We start from the raw sequence: 10,161 nt of genomic DNA, 5'->3' as shown, positions 1-10,161 counted from the left end.
GGGGTCGGTCACAAAAAATGAGTAGCGATGTGGAGTAGTTTTTGGAGCTGCGATAGGACTTTAGCTCCGTTGCGCGCATGCAGGAACCCGTCGGGTGTGCCCTTGTTAGCCGACTGGACTTTTGTGATGGTTCCTTTGTGAGGTGCGGTTGACGACCTCGGGCCACTATAGGCTTGCGCAGCCCACCAGGGCGCGAGGTACTTTGTGTGATGCAAGTAGACTTGACTCAGTTCGAACAATATGCCACAAGTTTCTTCATATAAATTAACGAACACATTCCATTTTAATCACTGAGTTTCCTTGGCCACAAGATGAAGGACTAGGGCTCCTTGGTAAAGGTCGCGTTTGCGTGGGGAAGGGCGCACCTTGGTCTGTAGTAATCTGGTGGCCTTTTCAGCATACATATTTCCTATACATAGTAAAAGGTGTTACCCAGATTTATTTCAAGGGATTACTGAGGTTTGGGCGGCCACCTCGGCAATTGCCACCAACTACGGCCACGAGTAGAATCCAGGGCACCGTCGTGCTCAGCTAAATATTAGAATGATATGGCCATATTTGCTTTGCCCAGCTTGCAAAGTTTCAGCGTTTGTGGATCTGGCCAACGGCTTCGTACGCTAAACGGAGCCGGGTGGCTCCGGCGGGCTTGCGGTATTATTAGACACATCATTGTGGGCATGCATTCAAGCCTGAATGAAGTAATATGTTTTCTGACGAGTCTCGATGTCTCTGTCATGTCTCTCAGTACCTCGCAACCGCAATTGTTCTCCGCGGTTCATTCGATGAAATGTTTTATCGCAACGCTGCGTTTGCTTGAGATAACTAACTGAGAATCTGGCATGAAAGGATTTGTTGACAAAAATGTGATGTGGATGTGTTCGGTTTGGTGTGCTCTTTGAGGGTTGCTCTTCGAGGTCGCAGACAAGACTGGCTTTTGCTCGAAACAGGGTTTACCCTTGGCTGAATGTAGTACATTTGCTAGCAGGCGGCGGATGAGCACTACTTCGCAGGAGGACTGAATACTTGTTGCGCTGGACTCTGCTGGACCGTGTCCTATGTTCGCCGTGCGCCGTGCTGCTACTGCTACGGCTCTTGATGCCTATACATTAAAATCTTCGGTGGCGTTGACCAGAAAAACATAGGAGCCTTTGGCAATCCAAGTGAAGCATTTTTAAGAACTCAGCATTCGTAAAAATAGCAGCGAGCACCGTGCCCGAGGCGGCACCCAGTACAGCGGCATGGGTTTCAGAACACGAAAGCATCGATTTCCCCCCTCGCTGAGCAGCTTAAGTGATGGTTAGAAATTACAACCTACTGGCCAAACATGTGAAACAAACGTCATCGGAATTCGCCAGGACCTTTCTGTTGGTCTTGCCTGATAAATCGGAACATGCCGAAAATTGATTCAGCGGGATGAGTTGGGATGTCGTCGGCCCGGAGTTTGCTGATGGAGCCAGGAGGCGGGACCTCTCAGGCAGATGTTTGGGGCTATCATTATGTGTAAGAAGGCATGTACTGCAGTAGTTGTCCGTTGCCGTACGCCGCGATGTCAAGCCCGTTGGATCACACGAACTAGCTGGTTGCTTTCTTCCATGGCAACTAGCTGTTATTTTTCCCGCTCAAGAAAGTATTTGAAGCACTATCTGGGGCCTATACAGCCATCTTACTGATGCAAACCGATGAACCAAACTATTCAATCCCATGTGCCCCATCTATTGGTGCAAGTTAGCATCTCTACTGAAGAATTTTCTTATGAACTATGAAGCCGCCTGCAATTGTTCACCTAACGGGATTTTGAAATACAGTAAAGGCCCTTGCCTTACACTGGGGCACTATGTATGACGCCGTTTCGGCTTGCAACATGCGACATCTTGCAAAAAATCAGTTTTGTTGGTGTTACAGCGGCGCAGAACGGAGGATGGGTGCTGAGTCCAGCTACCAACAGCTTAGGTCGGGATCTTGCTCGCTACTTGACGCCAACAGCAAGGGGCATTTCAGATGGTGGCCGAAGAGGAGAAGCGCACCGCCTGCAGCCTGCAAGCGGCATTCCAGCTGAGCATCCCATCACAGCTTTGCAGCAAATCCTGCAAACGCTTCCACCACACCCGACGCCTTCTAGTCTACAACATGTTCGGCGCTGGCTGGAAGACTCTGGGCTGTGTACTGGCATCCCAGCCTCGCTGGTCGCCAACGGGTGTCGGCCGGAAGCAACAGCGATGACGCGCGACTCTGACGCTATCCTCGCCTACGTTGCAGGCCTCCTCCAGCCCAACACCGGCAATCCCGCGGATCGCCACTGGGCGCGGGGATGTCTGCCGGAGCTTCTCCTCCTCCTTGCTCGGCTCCACATCCCCAGCCATCCAAAGCTGGAAGGGCCACTCATCCTTATCCTCCGCCGCGGCAAACTCCCCACACCCGATTTCCCTACAACTAGTTCCTTCAGCCATCAGGACATCGCTGGATCCGCCGCTAACGTCAACGCCAATGCCAACGCCAACGCCAACGCGGTCGGCGCCCCGCTCCCCCAACACCGCCGCGACGGCACTCCCCCAACACCCCCGCTCAAACCTCCCCCACATCCCACCGCCTTCCGCCTCTGTCAGGCCATGTCCGCTCTTGCAGTTCACAGCCACGAGGCCTGGCAGCAGCTGGCGGAACGTCACTTCCTGTCCCGACCGGGCCCAGTGTTTGACTGCCTCAGCCCCGATCAGCTGGCGCTGGTGGCAGCGGCGTTTTCGCGGGCGGGCTACCATCATGTCGAACTATTCCGGTCCGTGAAGAAGTTGGTTGAGTTGATTTGCTCTTGTTGGGGGCCAGCTATGTTTTAACAGTGTCGTCCTGTATGTCAGTATGTCCAACCACATGTGGTTTAGCTTTCCAGTCACGTCTCGCTGTTGCTGCTACTGTGCCGCGTCATTACCGCCGTTGCTGCTACTGTGCCGCGTCATTACCGCCGCAGGTCCATCGCGGATCGGCTGCTGCCTGCCGTACCCCACCTGCAGCCCGGCAGCCTCGCCCGCGCCCTGCACGCCTTCGCCTCCCTGCGTCACAACGACCCGCACTTCATCTCCGCGATGTGTAGGGAGGTGCACTGCAGAATGAGAGGCGGCGGCGCCGGTGGCGGCGCCGGTGGTGCAGGTGGCGACGCCGCTGTCGGCTCCGCCGCCGCCGGCGGTGTCGGCACCGGCAGCAGCCTCCTTTCCCTTGCTGGCGCCGCCCTCTTTGGCAGCACTCGCGGCGGCCGGCCCGATCGAGCGCACCGCGCGCCGCAGTTCCTGCTCGATGACCTCGCACGACTGGCGGCGGCGGCCGTGCAGCTGGGCGTCAGCGAAGCTGCCGCTCGAGGGTACGGCAGCCGTGGTGGCGGAGGTAGTGCATATGGGGACGGGTTGGGCGGACAGTTGCTGGAGGCGGTGGCAGAAGAGGCGGAAGAAGCGGCGGCGGTGCGGCTGAGGAGTGTGGTCGAGGCAGTGAGGGCGACGGCGGCGGCGGCGGCGGCGGCGGCGGCGGCTGGGGCTGGGGAGGTGTCGCACCCAGCCACGGCGATGGCAGCACCGAATGAGCCGCGTCCGCGGTCTCGGGCTCCGTGGGAATCAAACCAAATCCAAACCCAACCCGGCGTTGATGACAACAGCAGCCGTACGGCGTACGGCGAGTATGATGGGTACGATAGGTACGGGACGGAAGGTGTTGGCGTTGATGGGCAAGAGCCAGATGCGTCGGACCGATTTGGAAACGGCGATGCCAGGGAGCTGTGTGGTCCATGGGTCACGACCAGCAGCAGTAGCAGCAGCTGGGGCAGTGGCAGCAGCACGCCGGTGGATCAATTGGAGCCGGTTTTGACGCTGCTAGAAGCGCTGGCGGTCGGCAGCGCTGCCGGCGGCGCTGGTTGCGCTGCTGCCCACGCCGCGCACGCCATTACGGCGCAGCACCTGGTTCCGGAGCTTCCTTCCTTGGAGCCGTACATGGCGCCACGTCACCTCGTTTCCATGCTGGCGGCGTTGCTGCCCGGGCCCGGTGCTGCGTCGCTGCTCCAGCTAGCACATCCCTATCCCGGTCCGCCGCCGCCGCAGCGACTGTCGTCTTTATCTCGGTCGCTCTTGTCCGGTGACGGTGGTGGCCGCGGCGGCGGCGGCGGCTGCAGTAGCTACATCGGGAAGCGCCCTGCTGCTGAGGCAAGACGTGGCGATGATGCTCCAGGTGAGCATCTGTCGGCGGTGGTGGCGGCTCTGAGCCGGCGATCGGACCTGCGAGTCTTCCGCAGTGGGCGGCACGTCCTGGATGCGTGGCATATGCTGGCGGCGTCTCACGCCGGCGGCGCCGCCGGGACGGACGATCCGCGTGTCACGGGGCAACTTCTGGCGCCCGTCTTTGCCTTCGTCGTACGCCACGTGACCATGCTTGGCTCTGCGCCTGAGGCCTCGCGCTTCTTCGTAAGCTGCGCGTTGCTGTCCGCGTACGACAGAGCCGCGCTGGATGCCATGGCGGCACCGCTGGTGGCGGCGCTCGGTGCCGGCGGCGGCGCCGCCGGCACCACCGTAAAGCAGCCCCCGTCAGGCCAGCGCCAGGGTGTTCGAGACGGCAGCGCCGCCCGCTGGAACACGACGGCAGGCTGCCGTACAGGCGCGCTGACGCCACAGGCGCTGGCGCAATTGGCATGGGCTGTTGGGCAGCTTGGGTACGACAACACGGAGCTTCTTACGGCCATCCAGGTTCGCTCGCGTTCATGTGTGTGTGTGGCTGTTGGCGTTACAATACCCTCTTGCCCACCCCCCACCCTTCCCCCAGGCAGCCCCTGGGGGGCTCCTGATGGCATGATACATAACGCCAACAAGGCTGTCCTAGACCAATGAAGCAACTTACCTGCATTACCTGCGTTATTACCCTAAACCTAGTCCTCTCCACGGGGGGGGGGATGCTTTCCGTTAGTCTCGCAGAAGGTGTTGTTTTTGTTCCTTTTGGGAATGCAGCCCTAATATCTGCGTGTTACAGAGTGAGTGGATTCCGGGGCATATACGTTTGCATTCACTTTTGGAGGTGGATATGGGGGTGATTTCCCTCCTATAAGGCTAAAGACATCAGTTTTGTGTCGAGCGCGGAAAAGAAGGTTTGGCCTTTCCCGTCGCCGTGATGATTCTTGCCGTACGACGTACGACTGTCCCTCTTGGGCCGTGTTCGTAACGAAACGTAGAACCAGGCACTGGCGTTGAGCGCTCCCTTCCATTCCTTGGAGCATCAGCGCCGCATGCAGCCACATGCCGATGAAGACCCCGCTGCTGCTGCTGCTGGCGGCGGTGCGGCAGCGGCAGCGGCGGCGGAGGCGGCGGCCGCCGGGCTGGCCGCGGCGGCGCCGCCGTTGGGTCCCTTGGAGCTCGCTGACGTGATGTGGTGTCTGGCGGTTAACCAGTTCCGTACAAACCTGGGGGCGGAGATACGGGAGCTGTACATGAGGGTAAGCGCTTGCTGACTACCATAAACAACTACCACCATAAATTGCCAACGAATTTCACGACTTTTTGTTTTTTAGGTGTGGGGTAAACCTTTCCTGCATGTGCGGTCCATGTTCTTGGGGGATATGATCACACCTCGTCACCTCGTCATCATGTCCGTATCACCGGCCATGTGGAGTTGTGTAATCTTCGCCACAACAATCCACCCATCCACCAGCCCCAACCCCACTCCACCCCCGGCCCTGTCGCCCATCCACTCGTTGATTGACTGATACACTCGTTGACCCCCTCCCCCCTCCCGGTGGCAGGCAGCCACTCACGGTGTGGTCCACATTGACGACCCTCGCTGGCTACGGCTCGTGCAAGTGCACGTGTTGCTGCTGCTGGGCTGGGCGGGTGGGCTGGGGGAGGCGGCGGCGGGGCGGCTGCGCAGCAGCTGGTTCAACGCACTGGGTTACGCCTGGGAGCACCAGGTAGGGTGGGGTGGGATGGGATGGGATGGGTGCTTGTGATGTCTCTTGCACTTCAGAGGTGGTGGAAGCCTTGCGTTCCGTTCAATGCCCCTCGTACAGTGTACGACGTGTGTCATTACGGAGGCTAATAAGCTTCTCCAATTCCAAAATCCACTGAAGGTTTTGTCCGGGAAATAGTATTTATCAGTACCAACGAAAACCTGTAGTCAAACCCCAAATGAAATTAAATTTCTTATCTCCTCTCCACCATTGAAATAAATTGTTTTGTGTCAAAACCAGATTTCTCTAACTAGGACTAAAAACCTAATGGCGCAGGCGGTGGACCGAGGAGAGCAGCTGGCGGGACCCACGGGTCTGCCGCCAGACCCAGATGCTGCTGTCAGAGCCTTTCGGCACGGCGTCACCACCTCCGTACGCGACCTCAGCCGCGCCGGCATTCCGCCTGCGGTGTCACCCCGCGACGTTAGTGGCAGCAACAGCAGCAGTAGCAGTGGCACCGGCGGCAGGTTGCGGCTACAGACCAACTACGTGTGGGGCATGCTACAGCCGTCCTCTGATATTCGCCTGACCGTGCCGCTGCTGGTTCGTCTCAAGCCAGCAGCACCGGCGGCAGCGGCCAATGAGGCGGCGGCGGCGGCGTTTCGCGGAGGTGGATTTACATTGGGGCCCAGCAGCAGCAGCAGCAGCGGCGGCGGCGGCGGTGGCGGCAGTAGCAGTGAGTGGGTTATCGCATTGGATTTGGTCCGCTGTGCAGATGAGGCGGCGACGGTGGCGACGGCGGCCAGGCCCGTAGCGGCGGCGGCGATGGCAGCAGTACTGCGGGTTTCGGAGATAGCGAATGAGCTGGCGCCTCCGCCACTGCCGCCGCCGTCGCCGCAGCAACAGCAGGGCCAGGCAGGCGGGTCGCAGGGGGTGGGGCCCCATCTGCTTGGTCCGACGCGGTGGCGGCAGCTAGTACTTCGTCGGCTGGGGGTGATTGTTCGGCCAATTCGGCAGGAGGACTGGGAGCAGGCGGACGAGCTGCAACGTGGGGCGATGCTGCTGCAGGCACTGCGCCTGTGAAAAGATTGTGGACCGCCGCGGGCGTAAAAGAAAAGGTCGAAAAGATGAGTCCCGAAGCCCTGTGGAAAATAGTACGGATAGCTACACGCGGGGCAGTGTTCTTGTTGTTGTTGTTTTGTTGTAGTAGTTTGTTATCGGTCTTGTTACAGTGGTAGTGGTAGTTTCCTGCAAGTCCTGCAGGGGGTTCTGCTGCTGGGTAGTGTGTAAGGGCGTTTGCTCGCCCCTGCCTGTATGCCAGGTGGTAGGTATAGTTTCCGTTTCCTTTTGGTATCCAAGGTTACTATTGGATGAGCAATAAAGCCTTGTAGGAAACAATTCATACAAGTTCTGTCGCCTGATCGTGAACGGATCACAACGCCGGCCGGTGCTACCCTGAAAGCTACAACATAGCTGTACCTATTTCACATTTGGAGGAGTTCTACCACCTATTTTTTTATGCAAAAGTGCTGAAATCAGATGGTTCACCTGCGATCTGTTTCAAATTTCAGAATTACTGGGGCAAAAATGTCTAATTACTGTACGCAAGTAATGAGGAGATCACGTTATGTTGAGGGCTGCGTGGAATCTTACTGTTGATTTTGCTGCCTATGATCGCCCGTTGGAACGAGAGGTTCGTACGGCCTTGGCGACATCGCTCGCCTTTTCATATAACAGCAAGTCAGCAGAATCGGTTTTGCAAGTGCCAATACGTTCGCTGCGGGTTAAAGTCCACGTCGGCAAGGATTAACACCGATCCTGCGTATAAACTTTGCACCGCGATGGCACAGCCAATTACAAGCAAGACGGTTGTCGTCACAGGAGGCAGCAGGTACTCGCTCTTACCACATAACATTCCATCCAATTTCAATCAGGCCATACATATTCAGATTATAGCGACTGCAACCACGGTCACACTTCCGATGCCCCAATTTCTCCTGTCACCGCCCGCAGGGGCATCGGCCTAGGGCTGGTCAAGAAGTTTCTGTCCCGCAACAACACAGTTATCGCCACAAGCCGTAAATCGGCGGAAGCTTACCAACTGCACGAGCTGCGCAAGCAGTACCCCGAGCGCCTCATCCTCACAGATGTGGACACCAGCGCCGCCGCCAGCATCGCCGAGTGGGCTCAGGACATGAAGGAAGCCAGAGGCGTCAAACACATAGATGTGAGTTTTGAAGTTACAGGTGGACTTTTGGCGAGCCGGGCATGAGGGCCACGCGGCACCACCGAGCGCTGCAATATTGCCGTGCTAGGAAAACAAGTGGTACTGCGACCCTGCACCACTGAAATCAAAGCCATGAAGGGCCTTCGTATCAGTACGGCCACAGCAATAGCAGCAGCAGCAATAGCAGCAGTAGCACACATGACAATAGCAGCAGCAGCAGCAGTAGTGACCAGGACAGATCACGACATGGACAGCTATCTTCCCCCTAGCACCTAAAGGTGTTGCTACCGGCGGGCAGCGGACCTGCAGCTCCTGAAATCTCCAATCAACGGGCAGCTGTGTGTATTTGCATGTGCGTTTGCAACAAGTGAACCCACCGCGAAGGGGAAATAAACTGCATTTATGCATCACATGTACATTTTATATAAAATCATAATAAAATTTTGTTGTACACGTTCCCTCCGCTGCACACACCGACACAGGTGTTGGTCAACAACGCGGGCGTGTACGGCAGGCGCCCAGAGCTGCTGGACTTTGAAGAGGAGGACTTTCTGTTCGCGTTCAGAACCAACTCCATGGGGCCCTTCTTTGTGGTACAACAATTGCTAAAACAGGTAATACGATGTACGGCGCGTCAATGTCCGATGCATCCGGGATGTCTATCACCTATCCCCGGCATCTGTTTCCCTCGAAAAGCACCGATGGGGTGGCTCTCTGAAGAATATTTACAACGCTTTCAAGCCTCTCCTATATACATGAACATGACCATTCCTAAAAAACCGCTAAACTGCCAGGAGCTGATGGGCTCTACCCCCGACCTACCTGGCGGCACCTCCCTCATCGCCAACATCTCTTCCGTGGTGGGATCGAACACGGAAAAGACGGTGTCGGCGGTGATGAAGGGCGGCTTCGCGTACAGGTTTGGGGGGGTCTGGAGTGGGGGGTGGGGTTTGGGCCGGGGGGCTCCTAGGGTTTGGCTAGCGACCTGACATGTGGCACACGACCAGTGTTTAGTCCGCCGTACAAAGGTCGTACAATATTACGAATACGGCTTCTGTGCTGGACGTATGTGAGGCCTATTCAGGTGGGGCGAGAGGCCTGAGCTGAGGTGAACAGCTTCATGCATGGCGTTCCTCTTAACTTGTACGTACGCGGAGGATTTTTTGGTGTAATGATTCCTCTGCATTTTTAAGGAAGGGGGCAGGGACGCCGCTTTCTTCTTCGTGCTGATTGAGCCATAGGAAGGTAGGAGATAGGAGCGCACGCTTAGTGTGGTCACAACCCTTATGCCTATTATTATTATTATTATATATTATTATATATTATTATATATTATTATATATTATTATTATCATTATTAATGATTATTATTATTATTATTTATTTTTTTATTACTGTCGTTGTTGCTGCTGCTGTTCTCCCTCATCCCTGTCTCACTCTGCGTTCTCCAGACAGGACGGGGAGAGGGAGAGGGAGAGAAGCTGACTCATCGACTACCCATGCACTCATACCCACACTTACTCGCAACCGCATGCGTGCTGCAACGCGGCATCCGATCCCCTCCTCGGCATTACCCACCCCCCCCCGCGCAAGAACCCTTTGTTATGCTGTGCGTGTGCACGTGTGCATATGTGTGTGTATGTGTGTGTATGTGTGTGCACGTGTGCATATGTGTGTGTATGTGTGTGCACGTGTGCATATGTGTGTATGTGTGTGCACGTGTGCATATGTGTGTGTATGTGTGTGCACGTGTGCATATGTGTGTGTATGTGTGTGCACGTGTGCATATGTGTGTGTATGTGTGTGCACGTGTGCATATGTGTGTGTATGTGTGTGTATGTGTGTGTATGTGTGTATATGCGCCGTGTCACCTTGCTGCCCTCCCCCCCCTCAGGGCCTCGAAGGCGGCACTCAACGTCATGACCACCACCCTGGCGAGGGACCTCGCCCCCCAGGGCATCCAGGTGGTGGCACTGCACCCTGGATACGTGAAGACCGACATGACGGGTGAGGAGGGCATGCAGACAGACTG

At 56.7% G+C, this 10,161-nt stretch overlaps 2 protein-coding genes across 2 annotated transcripts in view; both read left to right on the top strand.

The window, feature by feature from the left end:
* VOLCADRAFT_101032 (uncharacterized protein) overlaps positions 1 to 6,985 on the top strand; it is a gene marked incomplete at both ends in the record, with an annotated part of 10,728 nt that extends 3,743 nt beyond the window's left edge. Inside the window, 8 exons of the mRNA XM_002959498.1 lie at positions 84 to 142; positions 2,357 to 2,507; positions 2,604 to 2,770; positions 2,960 to 4,712; positions 5,252 to 5,452; positions 5,759 to 5,923; positions 6,203 to 6,505; positions 6,803 to 6,985. Of these exons, the coding sequence (XP_002959544.1) occupies positions 84 to 142; positions 2,357 to 2,507; positions 2,604 to 2,770; positions 2,960 to 4,712; positions 5,252 to 5,452; positions 5,759 to 5,923; positions 6,203 to 6,505; positions 6,803 to 6,985 (2,982 nt within the window). The remainder of the gene's footprint in view (positions 1 to 83; positions 143 to 2,356; positions 2,508 to 2,603; positions 2,771 to 2,959; positions 4,713 to 5,251; positions 5,453 to 5,758; positions 5,924 to 6,202; positions 6,506 to 6,802) is intronic.
* Positions 6,986 to 7,677: 692 nt separating this feature from the next.
* VOLCADRAFT_108651 (uncharacterized protein) lies at positions 7,678 to 10,136 on the top strand (the record flags this gene model as incomplete). Its single annotated transcript, XM_002959497.1, has 5 exons — positions 7,678 to 7,793; positions 7,916 to 8,129; positions 8,612 to 8,743; positions 8,924 to 9,072; positions 10,024 to 10,136. Coding segments are annotated over exons 1-5 (657 nt in total), but the record flags the coding sequence as incomplete, so codon positions are not given.
* Between the last annotated feature and the right edge of the window lie 25 nt (positions 10,137 to 10,161).

Source organism: Volvox carteri, assembly GCF_000143455.1.
Source record: "Volvox carteri f. nagariensis unplaced genomic scaffold VOLCAscaffold_300, whole genome shotgun sequence".
Classification (NCBI taxonomy): Eukaryota; Viridiplantae; Chlorophyta; class Chlorophyceae; order Chlamydomonadales; family Volvocaceae; genus Volvox; species Volvox carteri.
Note: the sequence above shows the minus strand (reverse complement) of the source record. Positions and strands in the feature narration are given on the sequence as shown.